The sequence below is a fragment of the Heliconius melpomene genome, chromosome 15 (assembly GCF_056956725.1).
Source record: "Heliconius melpomene rosina isolate 202511_hmr_F chromosome 15, ASM5695672v1, whole genome shotgun sequence".
NCBI classification, from domain to species: domain Eukaryota; kingdom Metazoa; phylum Arthropoda; class Insecta; order Lepidoptera; family Nymphalidae; genus Heliconius; species Heliconius melpomene.
The window spans coordinates 2,996,828-3,021,818 of NC_140403.1; the positions used below are offsets into that span (position 1 = coordinate 2,996,828).

General features: G+C 32.6%; 1 protein-coding gene across 1 annotated transcript in view; it reads left to right on the top strand.

The window, feature by feature from the left end:
- LOC146531307 (uncharacterized) overlaps positions 1-21,807 on the top strand; it is a 61,306-nt gene extending 39,499 nt beyond the window's left edge. Inside the window, exons 5-9 of the mRNA XM_085198472.1 lie at positions 1,020-1,169; positions 1,798-1,941; positions 8,379-8,471; positions 16,645-16,794; positions 18,376-21,807. Coding sequence (XP_085054598.1) covers positions 1,020-1,169; positions 1,798-1,941; positions 8,379-8,471; positions 16,645-16,794; positions 18,376-18,899 — 1,061 coding nt within the window. The 3' untranslated portion in view covers positions 18,900-21,807. The remainder of the gene's footprint in view (positions 1-1,019; positions 1,170-1,797; positions 1,942-8,378; positions 8,472-16,644; positions 16,795-18,375) is intronic.
- Positions 21,808-24,991: the final 3,184 nt, after the last annotated feature.

The window sequence follows — 24,991 nt, forward strand, 5'->3', positions numbered from 1 at the left end:
AAAATTAATTGAAAATCTATAATAATGAGTAGATATGTTAAGATAGCTAAAAACCGACAAGATTTTTATCCGAAATTCTCAACCTGCAAGCTTTGAACGGGATTGGCAAAGTTCCCAGCAGGTCAGATTCTTTGGCACCGCTATTTTCGACAGTTAGCTTTTTGTTTAAAAACATGTGAGGGTAGTTGTTCTGTAAAAAAAAATGTACAATTTAAAAATTCTAAAAAACCACCATTCGGTTGAAAGTCTCTTGAATATTTAACCTCTGGATGTAGTACATCCACAATTTTGAATCTGCTGTTCCGTGATGGAATTCGTGCCTCAAGCCTGAACCACTTTTGGGAATTGCAGATAAAATTCTATGCAACTCTAAAAGAACCGAGCTGCTGGACCGATAATACAATGCTGTGATTTTATACTTTCAGTTGTAATGTTTAATGGAAATCGCTTAAAACTGAATTGAATTCTGCTATAATATTTGAATATAGGATTGAATGAAAGTTTATTGTATTTTTCACTATATAAATGTACATATATGTAGATATATTTTTATATTGTAAGAGGAAAATCTAATAATACTAAGTATAAGGCCACGTGGCGGTTGTGGGTTCAATTCCCACTTGCGAGAATGAAAATTTAAATATTTTCATTAGTTTGCTCTGCATGTAACACTTCAAGAATTGGCCGGAAAGCATGGAATGCATAGTTTTAACACTAGGTTCCCAGGTTCCCTCTGCCTATCCCGTTATATTCGGTATTCAGAATAATAAAAATATATATACATATAAAACAAAAACTTATATGTAATTTAAAAACTTTATACCATTTGCATTTTAAATAGCATCTCGTTATAGCACACAAAGTAATCCCGGTGCTGAGTTTTAATTCTTTAAAACATCGTCGAAACGAATAGAAAAGACTAACTAAGTTGCTAAAAGCGTTAAAGATAACAAAACTAGAGTGATTCAGTTTGAAATTTGATACAAACGTGCAAGATAACATTTGGTTTGGTTTGGCAGACGAGTTCCGAAGTAAAGTGGGCTGTGAGAACGACGTGCTTCATTTGAGTTGTAACCCACACTCGAGGGTTGCCATATATTCCGCGCAGTACGGACGGACGGAGTACGATTCAATACAGTGCCCTCAGCCGCGAGGGATGAAAGAGGAAAGTGAGTATCCCTGGAGTTGTTACGTTTTCTATAAAAGCATCTGATGGAATTGCGTACGATATTGGTGATTTTTTTCCTTGTGGATTCGTTGTAGAGCATAGGGTAGGGTATGCTTAGATTTTTAGGGTATTTTTATTTTTAGGGTAGGTTGAGGTATGCTTAGACTCTTAGCGTTAAGTTTGAAATTGATAGAAGTTATATTTGTCTAAATATATATTTTTCTTTATATTATACTGATACTTGATTAATTCTATATACAATTATTTTTTCTTGTGCTTCTTTTGTGTTTTATATTATGAAGACGTATTTAACTTAAATAATTATTTATTATAGTAAAAAATAATAATAGCTTGAAATTTTCGTACTTTGTTAGTATATTGCATTAATAATTTATTAATTAATAGTAAATTATCTTGTCAATTAGTTTGTTCAAGTAAACCGCTTTTAGCATTCCAATTTATTTATCTATTGTTATATTGTATTCTTTTCATGGCACTTTTTTCTTACCTTCTAAATAGAAATACACGCCATTAATAATAAATTATCTAAGATCGAACTATATCTTAATATTAATAAGTATAATATTGTATTTTTTTAATAATACAAATATTTTTATGCCTGACGACAGCTTGTTTAGAGCCGTATGCGACAGAAACAGCGATGAGGGAGTGTCACGGGAAGAGACGCTGTGTCCTGTCAGCTGACAGCAAAATGTTTGGGAAACCTTGCAGAGCCGGAAGCCGGACTTACCTGAAAGTGGTCTATACTTGCGGTAAGAGCAATTAGCTATAGAATATTATAGATTTTAATTATTTTTGACGCGACTGGTGGTGGGTTCGATTTCTACTCGAGGAAATTAAATATTCTTATATTAATTTCTTCGCTCTGGTGCCAAGGCAAAACGCAGCGTTGAACTACTTATTATGGAATGCTTACAGAATTCAGAAAGTGGATTACGGAGTGTCTTAACTGTTATAAGGGATGAAGCTACAAAAAATAAAAATTGCTAATAATAAATATATTTAATTGAATTGCTTTATTTATATTAAAAAAAATCAATTCAATAGAATCCCAAGTGGTTAAATATAAAATGTTCTAGTATCGTGATTTTTTCTTAAAAAGCTTATAAATGTATAGAAACTTTGGCCTCTTTTTTCGTTATTATTTTATAGAAATAATTGGTTTAGCCAATTGGAATTTGTTCCAAAAGCAATCCATTTTTGTTTTGACGTCGGGGAGTGTACAATTTTTCATTGTTTCAGTTTCCTACGAACGATCAGTCAAAAAGTTTTTCTCGTATTATATCGATATGTTGGTAACAACTCTTGTTGTATTGTTTTGGCGAACGCGTTTTCGCGAATATTTATTATTATTATTATTATTATTCATTATTGTATTACAGTTACTTTTAGTAACGTAGGCGTAGTAGGTTAGGCAGAGGGAACCTAGTATTAAAACCCCTTGTTCCCCACAATCACAAACCCCCGCCCGAGGAAGCGAAATATTTATTTAAATTTATAGTTCCATTTATTCGTTTTGGTGTCGAGGTAAAGCGCGTTGAGTTCTGCCTCTTAACACGCAATATCTCCAGAATTCGGTAGAGAGTGGAGAATGGAGTCTCTTAACACTAGGTTCCCTCTGCCTAACCTGCTGTGTGCGGGATACAGCGTGAAGATGATTTTTTTTTATTTAACACAACGCCTCCAGTGCTATTAGAATTGTTATATTACAATAGAATTTCAAAACAAATAACAGTTTTTCTCTTAGAATTTCCCAAACCCGTTGAAGTATTCAATAAACTCCCACATAAAGCTTTTGTTTACTTACTTACATTTATTGCTTTAGGCACTGACAACATTATATCCCTTGTTTATATACATAATAATAAAAAAATTGTTAAGTATATAATATTATTTAAAGTAGTAGATAGGTAGAGGCCAGTCGTGGCGCAGGGGCAGAACGTGTGACTGTAAACCAATTGGTTGTGGGTTCGTTCCCCATTCGAGGAAATTAAATATTTATTTAAAATTATATATTTTCATTTCTCGCTCACTCGAGGCGTGTCAAGATGCGGATCTCAGCGCCGTGGTTTAGTAAACGCCTTAAAATTATGCCAAAATTTTATTTTATTAGCGACAATATTAATATAGTATATATTTGTATTTTTTTCTTATACCGAATATTGTATGTAGACTTGAAATAAATAAAAATTCAGAATACATTTTTCCAATACACTTGGTTTATCCTAAACTAACATCAGATATGTCTCCAAATCAATGATTTCATAATATTTTCTAAGGCAAAGATACATTTCCTCAATAAACCAAAAATGTTGGTAATTTATTTGTATAAAAAGCGAAATTACATTTTTTTACATTGTGTCCTGCAGACAGCAGGGTAGGGAACCTGGGAACATAGTATGGAACATAGTACACACTCCATTTCTTCCACCGAATTCTATGGCCTCTGGAATTCGGAGAAGTGATGAAACTCAACGTCGAGCTTTGCCTCACCAGAGAGAGAAAATTAAAATAATTCAATACCCCAAGCGAAAACCAAACCCAATGCCACAACCGACACACTAACAAGCAGCAACTGTGCCTCAATATTCATATTACTCAAATTTATGTAACAGAATGTATAGAGCTTTTTGGTTCAGCACATTAAGGAGTCTCCAGATCAATAATTCCAGTCCGACTGGCGTCTATCACGAATATAAAACTGTAGATCACAGATCCCATCCGTCTATCTTATTTTATTATCTGAACGACTGTTAGAGCGCTTGCTAACGAAATATAGTAGTTCTATAAATAAATAGGAAACGTTATAGGAAATACCCTCGTTCTCTCTAATAATACTTAGTTTTATATGAGCGGTATAAGCGTTGTTTGTTTTGGTCTGTCTTTGGTTAATAATAATCTTTTTTTTGTGATTATTATTCTGGACTATTGTTGGAATTGTGGATTCGAATCCAGATCGAACGGTTAAATATTTATATTTCAAGGAACCTCCTTGAAATATAAATATTGGAATGTTGGAATTAACATAATATAGCTTATTTTGGGTGAAAAATTTAATATTCGTAAAATCCGGAGAATGATTTGAATTTTAAAGATTTTCAAGGTGGAGGATTCCAAAGAAGGCCGATGTACAGTTAGATACTGTTCTACTAAGCAATTTGACATCCTATCCTATATCTTATAAAACAAAGTCGCTTTTCGTGTCTGTCTGAACTTTCTAACTCTTCTTCTTCTAAACCACCCAACGGATTTTTATGCGGTTTTCACCATTAGGTCGAGTTTTTCTCAGGGAAGGTTTATATATAGTTTATTATTTGTAAATTCTTATGTAAATTAACATAAATACGATAAATGTGTCTAAAGTCCTACCCGTTGAGACACTTTCGCGCATGCGCTGCTTTAAAGTACTACATGAAAATAATGTACTGGAGTATTATTTCTCTTAATAAGATCTACAAAAAAGTCCGCGAAAGCATATTTTTATCTTTTAAGGATAACGTGTAGTGATCATATTTCTGTCTAAAATAGTAATTTCAATATATTTTTTATTGTGAGGGATATTTTTCCATAATGGTATTAATCCTTATCCTTTAAAATACTTTATTAATTTTCTACGTTAAACGAAGATAAAATTTGCTTTTCGAAATTGCGAATAGTTTTAGAGAAAAACGCATTTAATTGTTGACACATCCCGCCGTTGACACATTCGCTGTATGTTACTCAAGTTTCACTTATCCCTTACTCTCAGCATATAAATAAGTATATTAGGTACGTTGGCCATTTCATGAAGATCAAAACTGTCTTTTACTGTTTTTTCATTTTAATAAGTACTTTAGAAGTTGTTACAATATCAAAACATCCTTGCTGCGAAACGCGCCCCGCGACGTTTTGTTTATACAAGCGCGTCATGAGCAATCATCGGTGGTTCAGTGGTAGAATGCTCGCCTGCCACGCGGGCGGCCCGAGTTCGATTCCCGGCCAATGCATTCTATTTAATTTTCCTCACAGGCAGCCACGTAGTGCTTGCTTTTCATCAGGGACAGAATACCCTCATCAGCATTAACCACAAGTTCGAAAAAAAAAAACCCGCCTGTCTCTATAGCAACGAAGATTTAGAGTACTAAAGTATTTAGTAGTAAAAGCGGGCGAAGCCGCAAGGGGGTCGCTAGTTTTTAATAATATATAGAACATATCAAAAATAAATGTAAAATTTTATGTTATTTCATTCGAAATTTTATGTGATTTCATATTCCATTTCAATGTAAATGAATCTATGGCTCTAAACTATTAAGCTTAGTATGGTAATGTAGTTAACTTACCAGACGCATTTTGAATATAGATAAATGCGTCTAGTCAACTAATACTGACTGTATTAAGTACTTATCTTTAAATAAGAATTCATAGTTTTTGTAAAAATTTTTTTTTTTTTTGAGGCCAGTCCTGGCGCAAGGGCACAAAGTGTTATTGTAAACCGATTGGTTGTGGGTTCGATCCCCACTCGAGGGAATTAAATATTTATTTAAATTTATATTTCCATTTCTTCACTCTGGTGTTGAAGCAAAGGGCGTATGCGGAATACAGCTGTTTTTTTCTGATTATAGATTTCCGGGGTTCCGTTTCTCAAAAGGACAAAATGGAACCCTTATACGATAATTACCTTTTATGCCCGTCTTTCCACCTGTTAAAAGCATTTATCAATCGTGGATGTATCGATCTGAAATTAATACACAATATTTAAATCTACGGTCTACGGAAAATTTTACTAGGTTTTTATAGATCTTTAAAATTATACAAGTATAAAAAGTATAATAGAACGTACATAGTATAATAGAACAGTTATACAAATTTAATGATACATACATATTTATTTTACGTAAAATTAAATTCCATACTGTCGATATGCATCAAAAGCCTCCTATAATCCGTTTAACGGTACGATTCAGTTCGATAGTCCAACCGTTAATAATATGAAATGCCGGCAAAGCTTCATACGACATCCGGGTGTTTGACTACAATCCGTTGGCATCTCTATTGAAAGCACTGATATTGGGGCACATCCGGTCGCTATTATGATTTCAAATTTAATCGATTAATTATTTAATTTTAATTTAATTTAAGAATTAAATCATGATTGGAAAATTAAAAGACCTGTTTAAGACTAGTGTTAGAACTTTAATGTCTCAATTTGATATTTTAATATACACTTTATATTTACTTTCTTTTTAAGCTTTTGCTGTAAGAGGACGTTCTCAATTTGACTGTATTTTTTAATGTTTCGATTTTATCGATTCTAATATTTTTTTTATAATTTGAAAACTGTTACTTCCCGTAAGGCACATTTTAATTAGTTGCAATACTAACAATGTCATCCATGATAAAATCATATAAGTCTTAAATTTGTAGTTTACTATTTGAAGTGATTTTATTTTGTTAATATTTAAGCTTCTTGCGGAAAACAATATGGGTAGGGTAGGCAAAGAGGACATTTCGTTCCCCACTTTTTCTCAAATTTTCAAAGCATTTCGTGTTGAGTGGCGGAACTCAACGTTTTACCGTGCCACCAGACCGAAAAAATTAAAATAATATGAAATATAAATAATTTCCCAAGAAGAAATTGAACCCACTGCCACTAGGAATAATATTTAAGCTTCTAAAGTCCATAGAGTTTCACAAGTAAATAATATCCCTAATTAATACAAGAGAATATGATTACAATCATGGTGTTGGCAACTATTATTGGAACAAATAAGTTATGATCAAAGGAAGGAAGCAAATAAAACAAATATTCGTTATATCGATATGAAATTATTCTATTTCCTTTTTCGTTCTTCTTAATGTTTACATACTAAAATACTAAGAACATATATGTGTATGTAATATGAATGTATCTCATATGAACTCTCTGCGAGTGGAGACTTGCAAGTTGCTTAATTTTTACAATTATACTGACATGATAGTGTACCAGACACTTTTTCCTAATATTTTTTTAATAATAAGCTTATGCAGCTACTTTATGTATATTTATTGATATGTAGGTATGAATAACGAGGCAAAACGCGGCGTTGAATTCCGCAACTCAACATACAATGCCTCCAAAATTCGTCTGAAATTAGGAAACGGAAATTTCTTAATGGGAACCGAGTGTCCTACGAGATTCCCAGGTTCCCTCTACCTACCCGGCTATATGAGGTTAAAAATAAGAATAATAATTATCTTTCACCATCAAGTCATGTGTAAAACACTTTATTAAAATTGTAACATTTTGTAGCAGAAACTCCTTGCATACATTTATATTTTAGGGAGCTCAAAGAGTTACTGATATATATATGCTATTAAAATAATACAGTATAATACGACCAACAAAGATATTCAGATTAACATAGTACATAGTACGTCTATTGCCTTTCCATTGTTCTACAACTTTGTAGAACGAAATGGACTCGGAGATATTTGCTGAGTTGATTCCATTGTTCACTGCACATACTTAGAGTTTATATTTTTGTTTTAATAATTATGTTTAATACTACTTAAATGATATGGGATAAGTATGAAAATACTGGTCAAGTACGAATGGGACTCGGGACCAAGGGTTCCGTACCAATTTCAGGATTGCACGTCAACGGGAAGTACAATTTATTAATGTTGACAAACTTAAGTTTGCAGGCATATGCATTTGTTTTGTATAAAGCAAAGTAAAATTATAATTTTGTAATATTTTTTTTATTAATTATTCTAAATTTCTTTTTCTGGATTTTTTTCTTACGTTATATAATAAGTTCTCAATTTTTCTTGCTAAATTTTATAATTGATATTGTCTCTTCTCAATTCAAAATTAAAATAAGATATATACATAGCTTCACTCTTTATCCCTGTATTTGTTTTTTTTTTTTGAATAAGATTAAAGAAAAAATAAAAAAAAATTAAAGAAATAAATCTGTTGAATTCGAATAAAAGCCACGCTAAGTTGGATAACCGTTAAAAATTTTAGGGAAAAAAAACCCCCAAATACTTTATTTAGGAAGACATTAAAAACAAAAAGACAAATCGCGGTTGAGTCACGTACGCTAAAAACGCAACGTTCCAAAATATAAATCACCCTCGTTCTAAAATTATCGTCCGTTAAAATAATAAGATTGTCAAAGAATTTGTTATCTTACGTGCTTGTGTTAAAGTGGTTTTCTACTTGCAGTGCCGCGGACTGTCCTAAAAGAGAGGTACGAGAGCGCCCCTGAAGAGGACGAAGTTACTCATGATGCATCAGATCTTGAACACGACGATGTCGGTAAGTGTTTGCCAAGTTTAGAACATAGTTTAAAAATAACACTTTGAATCATTTGATTGGGATCTTACTTGGAGTAACTATTCACAAGTTTTCTTATTGTTTTGCTGATTTATTATCAAAAATTAAAAAAAAAACAAATCTCGCTGTATCCCGCACATAGCAGGGTAGGCAGAGGGAATCTAGTGTTAACACACTCTGTTCCCCATTTTCCGCTGAATTCTGAACGCATTGCGTTTGAGTGGCGTTATCTTGATCTTTAGATCTCTCCACCTATCTTGTTTTAATCGGAATAAAATTTCAAGGTAAAAGCATAATTTTAAATATGGAGAAAAAACATAAACAGAAACAACTAGAACATGTGCAGCGTTGTGTTCCGCCACCAAACAGAAAACATAGTGATATAGAAAAAAAACAAAACTTTAATAACACTATTATTAAACATCTAAAACGCATAAAAAAATACTAATCTCCCATAAACCTAAGTATAAGTGATATCAACAATAGTTAGCAAAGCATTGTTTCATTCATACTCTGCCAACACGGAGTTTGTAATTACCCTGGCTTAACGAGACCGCCCCCAGCCCTCTATGAGCCCTATGAATGAGATATGAACCCACGTTATATTCATGTGATAATTACCATCCTCTTATCCAATTACCCTGCCTAAAATTTTAATTAAATTTGCTAGGAGCTAACGTAAAATGACTAAAATAATGTCTACTTTGGTTTTGTTATCTAGGCTATGTCTATAGGCTGTCATATTAGTGAACCCTTTATGAAACTATGGATGTGGAAAAGTCGGTTTTTGGTGTTATAAATTTGTGATTTTTAGGGTTGATCGTATTTTGTATGTAATTGCTATTTATTAAAATTGTTTTTTTTTTAAATATGGTAAAATTTGTATGGTATGTATGGTATGGTATTTTTTTTAAATATGTAAAAATGTAAATACATTATAATACATAAATGAAAACCGCCATTGTAAAGTGAGACGATGTCATATTGTAAATTTGATCCTCAATAGGGGAAGTGAACCCATATTCATATATATATTCTAATTAAATATATTTATTTAAATTTTATAGGTGAAGGCAGAACTCTAACTGGACCTCTTTTTGCCATGCATTCTCCTTTTTCTCTTTTTTACCGTACAATCTTTTTTATACAACGTGATATTAGCAAAATGATTAATGCCCAACTATCAATTAAGAGTTCAACTGAACTGAGATCGAAATTGAATCCACAAAATAAAACACAACGTTACCCTTAAGACAAGTTAATCATCGTCTTTAAGAATTGTACTATTTTACAAATGTAATATGCCTTTTAACAAATTTAGCTTAATAAATAGTAAATTTCATTGAAAATCATTTGATTTTTATTTTTATTTATAAAACAAGAAAACTAGTGCTAAAAAACCTCATCCTTGTTAAGTAGCGGAACTCAACACCGCCCATGGTCTAGCATAGGAGTTTAAAATATTAAATCAATAATAAAAACATATATATGTTATATATTTATTTGTATTTTGTTTGTATTTTCTATATAACAATGTATATTAACATTTCCACAATATACATATACAAGAATACGTTGAAAGGAAAATATTCTAATCGCGGTCGTAACCTCGCCACCAAACACCGCAGTTATTACCTTCCATTACAGTTAACATAAAGTATAACAATGTCACCCGTTCGAAAGGACTCGAGTTTGAAACATTCGTAGAAATGATCTTTTTTTATATTCAAGATGAAATCGCAGAGGAAAATAGCGAAATAATCATAACAAGAATATAGATCCCAGGATCGTCCCAAGATGTGAATTTTTGTTGGCATTCTTCAAATTTCCAAAGGGTTGTCGAGAGCTTTTCGTGAGATTGTTCTTCTTTATTTATTTATTTATCCTTTTCCTTATATACTGTACGTATATTATGTTTGTGTTAATTTAGATTTGAATATAAATTAGCTGAAGAAATAAAATAGTCGTAAAAACGTATTTAGAACATAGTTTTCTAGAACACATTCTTAGCATTCTTAAAGCCTTCAAGGAGCTTTTTATAAAGAATAGAAATGCTTACTGAAGTGGGAAAATGGACGTGAAATCAGTCTACCGATAGTGGATCGAACCCACCACATCGAATGACGGAGAAATCGACAGAAAAAACAAATAAAGTTAATGAATATAGAACATTCTCCTTTTTGAAAAAAAGTAATCGTTTAATAACCCTTTGCTATATATACTACACACATTACTTTTATAAAATATATAATTTTTCAATGAATAAAGCGAACATAATAGTAAAAAAAGATATAAATATGACGAATTCGATACAAAATGCAATTTAAAACGATAAAACGAGACCGAACGTAATTCAATTGAGTAGCGAATGATTTTGTATTTTTATTTCAATCAAAAAGTTAATTTATTTAACTTTTAATAAAAATTTAAATCTTTTTTGTTGTTATGTTAAATACTTGCATGTTCTTTAGTTTATAAAATTCTAAATGAAAATTAGATTTTCACTTTGTACCAATATATATATATATAGGTAATTATAATATATATAATTTACATTCAGGGGTCAAAACTGAATTTAGACTACCGTTAAACCGTCTACATGGTTAAACTCTCGGGCTCTGACCCCATATTGTTCATATTTACATGTTCACAATATAATATAAACGTTTATATATATTATAGATTCTATACGTCCTATATCTAGAGGTTAATCGTGGTACAAGAGCACAAACATGTGACTATAAGCGCGACAGGTCGTGGGTTCGATTACCATTGGAGAAAATGAAATATTTAATATTTTAATTTTTTCGCTGTAGCGTCGAGGCAAAGTGCGGCGTTGAGTTTCGCTACTGAACCCGCAATTCCCTCAGAATTCGGAAACGAATGTACTATTGGGAACAGAGTGTCTTAACATTAGATAATTTATTCTATTAAGAAATATACCTATTGATTTATTCAAAAACCAAATCCGTACCTATAGAGGTAGAGGTCGTGGAATTCGTGGCATCGTGGAATTCTCAACATAAAATGCTAAATCGTTTTTTTTTATTTGTTTTTAAGCATTTATTTACCAGTTAACATTATATTTTCGTTTAAGTTTCAGTAGTCTAAACATCAAAGTAATCGTCATAGCCAATAAAAAGAAAATTATTTATTATATTATAATACATGAGAAAAAGCCATAAAAGAAAAAGCCATACAAACACCTATAGCCTACACTCTCCTTGGGGTCCTCTGGCTCAATCTAAATTTAAATTATATTGCCTATAGATGTTATATATATAAAATATGCTATTATATTATTGCAGTCGCCGTAGTCACGATATTTTCGATATAAAACTCGATGCTTGAAGCCGTCATGGCGCAGCAGCACAAGGGTGTGACTGTAACGCGACGGTTGTGGGTTCGATCCCCACTCGAGGAAGTGAAATATTTATTTACGTTTATATTTCCATTTCTTCGCTCTGGTGTAGAGACAAAGCGCTGCGTTGGGTTCTGCCACTAAACACGCAATGCAACGCAATCTTAACACAAGGTTCCCTATATCTACCCTGCTGTGTGCGGGATACAGCGTGAAGCTGATTTAATTTAGATTTTTGACTATACGTGTTTCTGCAATGTAATGCCATGGACAATACAAACAAGAAACATTTAAATTGTTTCCAAAAGAGAAAATTCAATTAGAGGTGGCCAGTTATTCATATATTAAAGGCGTCCAGTATATAATAATATATGATATTTTTGATATTTAGTAATATATATTATTAATATATATTAATAATAAACAAATGCAAACAACAATACGGGTAACAATTTACAGAACTTTCCTTTGTAAATCGTTCTATTTGCTTGTACTAATAATAATTGGGTAAAGTTTTATTATTTGCTCTGTTATTTATAAGGGATACTATTATTTAACGCTCCAGCGCTCTTGTTAAATATTTAACGTTTATTATATTCTAAAGAGATTTAATATTTAATATTTATTCTAATTTACATTATATGTGCCCTATAGCCATAGAATTAAATAAAACAGCCAAGAGCGAGTCCGACTCGACTACGAAGGGTTCAGTAGCAGTAAACTAAAAACGGACTGTGAAAAAGAAGAGTTTCTCAAATCGATTGGTTATGTGTCTTAAATTTTCCTCGTCATAAATCCAAGCGAAAATGTTACTAGAATTTATAAAAAATATTTCAAGACAATTTTAATCTCACAACTTCAATTTTAGTCTATATTTTTTGAAATTTTTCATAAATTGAAAAAGTAATTGAACCTGAAACGTAAGCGTTTATATAAGATAGCTTTTCATCTCTTCAATGTCACCCAAGAGAATTTCAACATTGTATACTGTGAATCACTTTTATCTTCACTTTCTGTATTTCTTTCGCACATGGAAGAGTAGTCAGAGAAAACCAGAAAATCTATTGTTAAGACACTTCGTTTCCATTAAGATACTTTAGTTGCCCACTTTCCACGGAATTCTGAGTTCCACCAGAACCCAACGTCGCGTTTTGCCTGGTTACCAGAGCCAGAGGAAATATGAATATTTCATTTCCTCGACTGGGGATCGAACCAAGAACCTGTTGCGTTAACAATCCCATGCTTGTGATCTTGGTAAAGTAGTGGGGAATAAGTAGGGAATTTCGAACCCACAAATATAACAAACGCTGCCAAAACGCTGCCCACTGAGCCACTACGACTTCTCTACTTACAGGAGGCACTGTGAGAATATTCCAAGCATAACTTTTAAAACATTAGCTTTAAGCTCTTAATAAACCAATAAAGGCGAAAACACATAAAGAGATTCTAAATGTTTTATAAGGCAGGCTATGTTATAAAACGTTCAGGTGGTACTAAACTTTTATATATTTTATGAGCTGCTCTAGCGTCCAGTATTTTTTATGGATTTGCGGTAACCAGGACTACTTAAAATGTGTTTATAATAACTCTATTATAATTGATAGAATCGAACATCTGTCTAGAACTGTAAATAGAATTAAAGTTTTGTAATCAATAAATATTCTTTGTTATGAGGTTACCCTATTAATGAGGAGACACTTATGGTGCAGGAGCACAAGGGAGAGACTGTAACGATTGATTCACTTATGGGTTCGATTCCCACTCAATTAATATTTTCATTTCTTCGCTCTGGCACGAAGGTAAAAAGCGCGATGTTGAATTCTAACATTCAATACGCTTCGAAAATTTGGGGGGGGAAGTGGGGAACGGAGTGGTAAACAAATATAATTAAAGTAAGATTTTATAATTATGAAGTCGGTGCCAAGTAAAACAAACATGCTTACTAATTTGATATTGTAGTAAGGTTGTTGTAGCATTCCAGTTCTCTCGATAGCTCCAGAATTCCATCATCAGATCTTAACAGGGTCACCATGGGACCACCTGTAGGATATACCCTTTCAAACAAATCGATTCAGGCATCTTCGAATCATCGGTGAAAAACATTAAAAAAAACGATTCCGACGAATTAAGCACCTCCTGCATATTTTGAAAGTCGGTTAAAAATAAATAGTCGGTTAAAATTACAAAAGTATAAGTAATTAGTATACCTACAAGATAGAGTATTCATAATATTAACGTTATTTAAATAAACAACAATATTTTTTTACGATACGGATAATCCTTAAAAGCTTTTACAATGCTAATAGCAAATAGACCATTGTAATTTTTTTTTATGAATTAATACTTTGTTTTCATTAGGCGTTATAAGAGATGTTACATTTTAGGTTTAAATTTGACTTAGTCAGTTGTGGTCCAAGCGTGCGCTTGTACGCGCGACGGTTATGAGTTCAGTAAATTATGAAAAAAAAATGAATAAGTAAATTTCCTCACCCTTTCATTTCCTCGCTCTGGTACCAAGGCATTATGACGATATTGAATTAAAAAAAAATTAAAAAAAAACCAACCAAAAAAATCGCTACTAAATACACAATGACCCAAGAATTCATCAGAAAGTGAAGAACGGAGAATTTTAACACTAGGTTCCCAGATTACCTCTATCTACTCTGCTGTTAGTGCTAGTTAGTGCTGCTAGTTAGCGTTAATTTTAATTTTGGCGGAAAATGGAGAACTTCTCTCTCTCTACCATATAGAGAGCGCTTATACTTCTCTTTCTCTACCATATATATCGACCATATAGAGAAACTATATTATAGAGATTCGTTTATGGCTGATTCTTTTGTGCGGGTACCCCGATTCATGGGGGTACATTGTGAACCTGAAAAATAATATAATTTTACATAAATTATCATTATTACATTAATCTATATACAGGGTGTCCCAGGAGTCAACGATAAAACGAAAACAGATGATAGACCAAGTCGTGACAGTTATGAGAAAAATATAAAAAAAAACTGTGTCATGTATTTTTTATATTATATTGATTTAAAAAAATATCGGAAAAACCGACACCCTGTGATGATTTTTCAAGTCCTAAGACTACAAATATTACTCTTTTTTCATTTTTTTTTTCTGTAATGTAATCATGAGTAACCCTTCTGTGAATTACAGCTTAAGATTGAAACATACCTGCATCGGTTTTCAATAGAATGCCGTGTTTTTGCCAAACATTAAATACAAAATATTTACTACACCCAACTTTAACCGACTGTACTATAAAAAAATGTACTACACTGTTTTTGCAAGTAACTTTAAAAGTTGGCGCAGACTCTTAAAAATATTTCATTGAACACAGTTTCGTGGTTTATTAGAATTCACCCCTAAATAAGCAAGAGAAGCTGCGCGCGTCCGCTAGTATTCAATAGTTGTCCAATAACAATCATTCAACGTCTAAGGTAATTCCTATTACGTTTGACACAAGTAATTTGCAATCCCAACATTATTATTAAGGCATTATGGAGATACGATCTAGGAAATTTGTATAATCCTATCTTAATTTGAACTCGTGCAATTTGCTGGGATTTGTTTGTAGACGTCGGTTTCTTTACTTTGACCGTGTAAAAACGGATTAAGTCGCTTTGAGAAGCTTTGGAGCTTTCAGTAAAGTATTCGCTCACGAAATTATAGCTTTTGAAGCGAAATATCGCTTTGTATCGTTGGAGAATTTATTTTTTCGAAAGGCAAAACTGCGAGAAGTATTGGATTTAGTAATTTTATTTTTATTTTACTACATTTCGTACTTACATCTTTAAAAGTTAAACAAACAACGGTACACCAATCGATAATATATTTAAATTTCGCAAATCTAAATGAATTTTATACTAAAAACTTAGGAACATATCTTCTTTTCTTGACTTCAATTTCAAATTAAAATGTTTATTTTTATTAACTCTTCATTCTAATCCGCATAATATACCTAGGTAGAGGAAACCTAATATAAAAAAACACCTTTTTCCCTCTGCCTAATTTTTATGACAATGCGTCATGACTCGCGAAACTAAACACCGCCGTTTGTCTCGTTACCAGAGTGGAAGTGGTTAAGGTTTATTTTTCTGTAAATCATAGCACTGCCTCTACTTTTAACGTACGCCGTTATCATGTAACCTAAAATCCCTTTGAGGAAACACGCTCGTGTTCTTAATCTATTAGTGATGTAATATCTTATGAGATAATATTTCTTCTTGTAATCTGTTTTAATGCTATCTTAAAATGTATTTATAATGGTTTCTTATGTTATTTATATCAAAATTGATTGTTTAAGTATAAATATGTAAAAGTTATATAGTTCCCCTAATAGCAGTGTAAGCTGAGGGAACCTTGTGTTAAGATACTTCGTTCCCCACTTACCGCCGATTTTTCAAGACATTGCTTGTTGGGAACTCAAAGCCGCGCTTTTGCCTTGTCTTGCCAACAAGAAAAAAAAATTGATAAATAAAAAATATTTCCGCAAGTGGAAATCGAATCTACAACCGTTGCGTTTACAGTCACGCACGCTAGTGCCACTGCGCTACGACGGCTTCATATTTTTTCATAAAGAAAATTTTTGATAGTACTTTGTAACGGATCTTCTACAGCTTATTGGAAACTAGAACAGAAAATACTGTGCTATAATTCGAAGCGGACATAAAGCTTTCTGCTATTAAGGTATTAAACGCGGCGTTAAGTTCCGCGACTCAACAAGCTCTCGGAAAGTGGAAACGTACTTCTTCATTTACTTAAAACCTGAATTTGTTTCAGACGAGTCCAATGATCGATGGTGGGGAGAATCAGCAGTTCCACCAGCACCTGCCGTCGCTGCTGTTCCACCTCAGCGACCTTCACTTTCAACGAACTTCACTAGGGAAGAACCTTCGATATCACCTCCCAGACATCATTTGCCTAAAGAGGGTAAGATATATGGACAAACACACACCATTTTTGCTTCTAAATATAAATGAAATATTAGATAATAAGGCCAGTCTCGGTGTCGAGACAAAGCGCGGCGTTAAATTCCGCCACTCAACACGCAATGCAGGGAAGTGGGTAACTGGGTGTCTTAACTATAGGTTCCCTCTGCCTACCCTGCTGTATGCAGAATACATCGTGAACCTGATTTAATTTCAGTTTAATTTATTAGATAAAACTTTCGTTTCATAAAATGAAAATGGAATTTTACTATATTCCTAGGAAAAATCTGCACTTGCAATAGCTAGATAGACCAGACCCGCTTAGCCGCAGACAGAAAAAATACTGTACGGGTTATTCTCGTACTAGTTTCAACATGTATATTGAAATTCTTTATATGAAACCTCAGACCGCTCAAGTACTTAAAATATTTTACATTTTTCTTTCAAATTTCATGCAATAAATATGAAATCTTTTTCATTGAATATATATTTACAAATTATACTGATAGACGAATATAAAAGTACTAATTAACTTATTTCATATTTTTAAGGTATTTAAAATGTTATTCCACACTAAGGAAATGAAAATACTTTTTAAAAAACTTAATAAAAGTTTGAACGGATATGAACCCACGGCTATTGGAAACAGTCTAAAAGAATTTTTTGAAGTTTTATAAAAAATATTTTATTTTATTATAAAATAAATATTTTCAAGCCAAATTTAACAAATATAAGTTACACATTGTTACCTAAATAACGATTTCAATATTTGAAGTATTTTAAGTATTCTAAGAACACTTCAAGTTAATTAATATTATATTCCGTTAGCATTTTAGGGTTTCTTTAATATCGCCAGATTCTCTAGGCGTTAAATGGCAAAGTACTTCAAGTACTTAATTAATCAGTTTTCACGCTGTATCCCGCACATAGCAGGGTAGGCAGAGGGAACCTAGTGTTAAGGCACTCCGTCCTTTGATTACGTACAGTTTTATACTGAAAACGTATCAGCTCAGTAAATATTTAACTATGAGTATATAAACTTTGCGGACAATGGTTACCCCTTTTCAGACCGCAAAACATGGTTGAATTTGCTTCGTGGCGCATAAACCAAAACTCGGCCTGTTTTGTTTTGCTCGCTCTAGTTATATATTGTACGAGATATTTTTGTGCTAGAATTTACTTTGACGCTGGCCCTAAATCTTTCATAAAACTGTACGAATGTATTTGTATTTCATTTATTTTTTATTAAAAGTTGAAATAACGATAAAAATTGCTAGTATTTCAATAATAAAGATTTTTTTAGCGTTACGATGTATCCCGTCCACAGCAGGATAGGCAGAGGGAACCTAGTGTTATGACATTCCCTTACCCATTATTCGCCGAGTTCTGGATTTATCGCGGGTTGGCGAAACTAAACGCCACGCTTTGCCTCGATACCAGAACGAAGAAATGAAAATAACTAACACCTCGAGTGGAAATCGAATCCACAACCTGTCGCACTTACAGTCACAATTCCTGCCACTGTGCCACTACTGCTACATAATAAAGATTAATAATATTAATAGTAAATATGTTTCAACAGATCAATTCGAGATGACCTACGTATATATAGTCGCTGCGGCAGGTGGCATCTGTCTTTTGTGCCTTATAATCGGTATTATTCGATGCGTAATGCACAAAAATACCAACGAGCAAGCAAAAGGTCCAGACGTGTCAGCCTCCACGGACATACCAAACGGCTTCAACGACAGCATATCAGAAGTCGACAATGACATCAACATAACCAGCCTATCTGGACCAGTGGACACCATGGACTCAAGTCTAAAACCAGAAATGCAAATCAACAGCATGGTGACCAATTTAAGTCCAAAAATCAATAGATATGTCGGTCGACCGGTACCCAATACGTATCCGCACGTAAGTACCAACATATACGGCCAGGTAGCGGAATTCCCCGTAGAAATGCCTCTACGAACTATTCCTCACGGTACTCTAGGCCGCGGGGTTGCGGTCAAGACCCTCCCTCGCATTCAAATGCAGACCGAGACCGACCCCAACTCCAGAAATTTATATCGATATTCAAACGCCCAGTACTACTTCGGGTGACAGCAAGACGCGCAGTGTGCGTCGTCGGACGTCTCGAGGACTTACTGTTTCTAGTGTAGTGGAAGAACTTTGTATTGTCCTACTTTTAAATACAGAAACTGTGATATTAATTGAAACTTTCCTATTGTTCTGAGAATTGTTTTCAAACTACATACTCGTACATGGAAAGCGCTGTGTTTTTATCAAGATTGTTAATTAAAATTAAAACATTTTATTTCTTTTATTTATATTGTAGTTAATCGTAATATAAAAATATTTTTAAAAATCTTATTGTATGTTCTATAAAACAATACTAATTAGCTGATTGCGAACCTCTCGTTCATAACATAGAAAAAAGGTATTTCGCTTAAAATAAAAAGAGAATTCGTTTTTTTTTATTTTTCAATCTTTTTGTATTTCTTTTCTTCTCCATCCTTAATCCGAAAACTAAGAAAACAAATTACAAAATTATTAGTATGAGTTTTAATCGAAGTGATGAGATCGCCTCCAGAGGTTTGAAATTAAACTTCTAGTATACATTTCTATAGAAAGGCCCCCTGATTCTGACAACATTATAACGCTGTTCATTTAAGTTAGTCGAGAAATTATTTCTTTTTCGGATATTAAATGTCATTATACAATTTAATTTATACAATCTTTGTCGCCCAGATGATTTTTTTTTAAGGGATTTGTTGAAATTTAATCAAATATATGAATTTTTAGATGTTATTAGATACGGATTGTGGGTTTGAAGCGTGGGTTTGGGTTAAAATTATTACCATTCTCCAATCTTCTTTTTTTGAAGAACAACATCCACCAATCAATTTTACATCTGCTATATGAATACAAACTTTACTGTATACTTTCAATTATAGTTTTAAGTTTTATTTTATCACAATTTTTTTAAAACTTAGAAATAACAACAAAATATGTTTTCATCGTGAACAAAAGTTTATAGCAATGTATATAAACTCTATGTGAAATATGGATGTACTTGAATAAATAGAAAAATCTATACAACTCAATTTAATTGGCATTCATTCGAGTGGTTGGGTCAATATTTACGAAAAAAATGTACTTATGCTTGGAAATAAAATGCGAGTTGGGAGGTAATTTCTCTTATTGTATATTCTTTTTTGAGGTTCTGCATGCAAGAGGTAAAACGGGACCCTATTACCAAGACTCTGCTGTCTGCCTGTCCGTCTGTCACCAGGCCGTAAGTGAGAGTGCTCTGCTTTTTAAGACTCTAGAATTACATTATTTCTAAATTAATTTCTGTTTCGTTTATAGATAAAAACTCAGCGCATTTCTCAACAATTAAAGGACATGTGAAAATAGTTAAAAATGAAAATAATTTATGAATGTTTGATCTTTTTTAAATTTTAAGATTAATTTAAAATAATTACTTCATTGAATGTAATGTTTAGATGAGCTTAGAATTGGTTTAAGTGGGGACACTATTGCATATTGTAAAACGTGTAAATTTTATTTTATGAAATGATGGGACGTTTAGTTCTGACAATCAACACGCACTTCCTATTGGGACCTGAGTGTCTTAACACAAGGAACCTGGGAACCTTGACGATTGGCGGTTCCTCTGCCTACTCTGCTATGTTCAGGACACAGCGTGAAGCTAAAGAAAATGACAAACGTACATATATTATAAGGTAACATCCGAAATTCTGAAGTGAAGATCATATCGATCCCTTAGGTATTTCCTGATATAAATGTATTGAGCCAGCCAGCTGCTTCGTGCCTATATCTTTTATCATTTTCGCCATTTTGTATGGATTTCTAAAGTAGTTTCGTATTATATTTTTTTTATTTTATGTACAGATAAGTATGTGGTATACCCATATTTTTACATGGACTTAACAATATTTTTTTAAAATGTTTAAAGTCAACCATAAATTCTTATACTATAAATAATGTTTTTTTTTTGTCGAATTAATAAGCTTAGGCGTCTGACAGCGCTATATAATTTTCATTTCACAATAATTTAACGAGACCATAACGGCGCAATTGATAAACTCAATGGTTGCGGATTGGAACGGCGAACCCCCCGATCTAGATAGACAAAGCGCAGCGTTAAGTTACGCCACTGTAATGGGTGTCTTGACACTCCTTTCTTTCTATCTTTCTTCGATGTACATATTGTATGCAATCTATAAACTGTCAACGCCGCAAAATCGTCACCTTGAGAGCTTACAAACTACTAAAAAAAGTTTCAATTGGAATTTTTCACGTTCTTATTTTTATTTTTCCTTGTTTACATTCTAAACGGGCGTTTATATAAAAGATTTGTTTTGTCACGAATCGAATAATAGTAATGAAAAAAATGTTGTTTTTTTCATATTTCGTTTTGTTTACACAAATAAAACAATATTCTCAAATAACGTAAATTTACAAGTAGAGGTACATGCTACACCTAAACCCTTTTTTACCTATTTCACGTTGTATCCCGTACTTATCACGTTAGGCAGAGGGAACCTGGGAACCTAGTATTAAGACACTCCGACCCAATTAAGACGCTTCCGTTCCACACTTTCCACCGAATTCTGCAGGCATTGTATGTTGAGGAGCGAAATTTAACACCACGCTTTTCTTGCTTATTAGATCGAGGAAATGAAAATATTAAATATTTTATTTCTCTACTGGGAATCGAACCCACAACCATGATTATGATCTGTACAAAAAAAACTAACGATTTACAATATGCAATAGTGGATTATAAATATATAATTATGAGTTGGGAGATAGAAAATTAATATCAAAATATGTAATATAATAGAGTACCTAGCCGATTTGATTTATTTTTTAAATGACTGACCTCCGAATTGGTTGTTATTTGTAAGTACCTAATAAAAAAAACAATGTACAGATAAATTTTTATGTGGTACATGTATTTACATTAAAATTATTGCACAAAATAGATTTTGTTTGTATTAAAACCTTATCATTTTAGTTACATCTTTTTTTTTAACAAGAAAATAGGATAGAGATGATCCAAAGGTAAGCTATATTATTCTATTCTCATTTACGTTATTATAATATACATAGTCTTTTTCTCTTTTAGGGTTCCGTACCTCAAAAGGTAAAAACGGCTGTCAAGAAAGAGTATTTATATCGAGATCGCCTGGAGGTACTCGTATTAGGCTGAAATTAATAGAAAATATTCAGATCTGTTATCCTTATATTAATTGTATAAAATTATCACCGAGCAGGGACACAAGAGTGCCGGCAACATACATAAAAGATGGCTATGGCTATGGGTTCGATTCCCACTTGGGGGAGTGAAAACATTTAATATTTTCATATCTTCGATCCGGTAACGAGGCGCGAACTAGCGCAGCGTTGAGTCCCGCAACCTGATATGTAATGCCTAGGGAGATTGAAAATTTGCGCGAAATGTGGACAACGGAATGTCTCAACACTATTGCTATATATGTGGGGAAAGCGAGTAAGAGACAATTCTAAAAGAATACGTAACAATTTAACCCTATTTAGCAAAATACGTTATTATGAGAAGAAACAAACGTATTTATAATTTTAATTAAAATTAACGACTAAATTCATAATTATACTAAACAAATGTTGAAGCAATACAACAAAACGACGCATTGCGACACTATATAGTAATATGCTGTGTAAAGGCGCACGCACTCATGAACTTAAACAGTATTATATTACTTAATAATAAATGAGGCCATTCCTGGCGCAGAGGTGCAAGCGTATGACTTTAAATGCGACAGGTTGTGGGCTCTATTCCCATTCGAGGAAATAAAATCTATATATATATATATATATAAAATCGAAAGGTCACTCACTCATCACGAAATCTCAGAAACTACATGTGCTAGGAATCTCAAATTTTGCATAGGAGTTATTTATACGACGTAGGTGCTCGCTAAGATGGGAATTTGCAATATTCGACTTCTAAGGGGTTGTTTTTGGGGTCGAAAGTTTGTATGAAACTTCGTTACTACAAATGCTAGGAGTCTCAAATTTTGCATAGATGTCACTAGGACGTAGAAATGGAGATGGAGACAGAAATTAATAATAACATAGTTCACGCGGGTGAAACCGACCGGGCCGCTAGTATTTAATATTTTCGTTCTAGCGTCGAAGTTCGGCGTTGAATTCCGCCACTCAACACTGTAGTAAATATTAAACGGAGTGTCTTAGCACTAGGCTTCCTCTGCCTATCCTGCTTTAAAAAAATAGTGTTTGATAAAATTTTATGCAAAAAGATAATATATTATCAGACTTCTTTTGTTTTGAACTAAATTATTACTTAGTAATGATATTGACAGCTTCGCGGACAGAGGCAACCTCGTGCTAACACTCTCATTCATTCTGAGGCAAATTTCCGTATTAATAGCTGAAAATCAATGTTGCAGTTAGTTTTGTTCAGAAATTCCTCCAGTTATTTCTGAAATCCTTCAATTCCAATTATCACGACATAATAACATTAATATAGTACAATATTATCCATACATTAATTAGTTAGAATCATCATAACATTACTATTGTACTGTTACTATATTCTATAATGCATTCAAAGGTTTATGATATCGGCTGATGAAGCCTCTGCATACCCTTTGAAAGACACATGAAAATTCCATAAGACCTTAATACGCAAAGTTAACATAAAGCAGTAATATAATGAATTCATTAGCTTTTAAATAATTTAATACCTAAATAAGTTAATATTATTATAGACTTTAACTAGAAATGTGACGTCATAGCATTAAGCTTTTTTATAACAGTTAATTCAATTAATGATAAATTACAGACAATAAATATCAGGGTAGATACTTAAAGTTTTTGTTTCCTTTTTTCAGCTTCTGTCGAATTTTCCAGGCATTGCGTGTTGAGCTGCGGAATTCAACGCCGCGTTCGTTACTAGAGTTAATGATTCATTTCCTTGTGTGGGAATTGAACCATAGCCAACTCGTTCACAATTACACGCTTGTGCCATACGCCAAGACGTCATATTTTGCTCTATATTTTAAATTTTTTGACATAATATGTCTAAAAACATAAAAAAAACATATGTTATAACTTAAATTGTTTAATGTTATATTACATACGAATATAAAATTACTTAGTAATAATAAAGAATGTTTTTTAGCCGACCGAAAAGAATAATTTTTTGCACTCATAATACTAACTCCAATTAACCTTTCATAATAAGAATTGAAAGAAAAAACTTTTAGAAAGTAAAGAACGGTTTTGCCATTTTATTTTTCCAGTTAAATATCCAAAGGAAGAAATATTTCAAGATTCTAATATCTTATTTTAATATAATCAAGTTCAAATAACAAGAAACAAAACAAATAATAAAATTAAAAAAACGTTTAGTTTTTCTAATTTTATTCCGCCACTCAACACATAATGGCCTCTAAAATTTCGCGGAATGGTCGAACGGAAGTGTCCTAATGGGAACGGAATGTCTTAGCACTAGGTTCCCAGGTTTCTTCTGTATACCCTGCTATGTCCGGGTACAGTGTGAATCTAAAAAAAGTAATTATTTTTTGAGGGCGCCGAATACGATGATTATGGGTTCGATTTTCACTCCGGAGATTATTTTCATTTTTTCATTCTGGTACCACGTCATACGCACCGTCACTCAATACACAATGTCTCGAAAATTATTCGGAAAATGGAGAATAGAATGTCTTAAAACTAGGTTCCCTCTATCTACATACATCCCCTATTTAGCAAGGTGAAGCGTAGCGTAACGTAAATGCTTAGAATAATGAAAATAATAGGAACATTATAACTTCATATTACATTAAGGCCAGCTATAACGAGTTAGATTAAACTAATTACCTAGAATTCACGATTAATCATCATTAAATGTTAGTGATAATGGGAGGAATTCAAACCTCCAATCCTTCATTCTAATTCCTATTTATATACATATGTAGATTTACATGCTTACAATGAGTGTTCTTCGTATATAAATTGGTATTCAAAGCTTAGAAGAGACAAGTTTAAACTTGTCTATATATGAGTGTAATTAAAACATTAATGAATTGAATTTTAATTGAATTTTGTGGTTTTTTACAAATTGATTTTTAGATCCTCTTTTCATAAGAGAACTAATT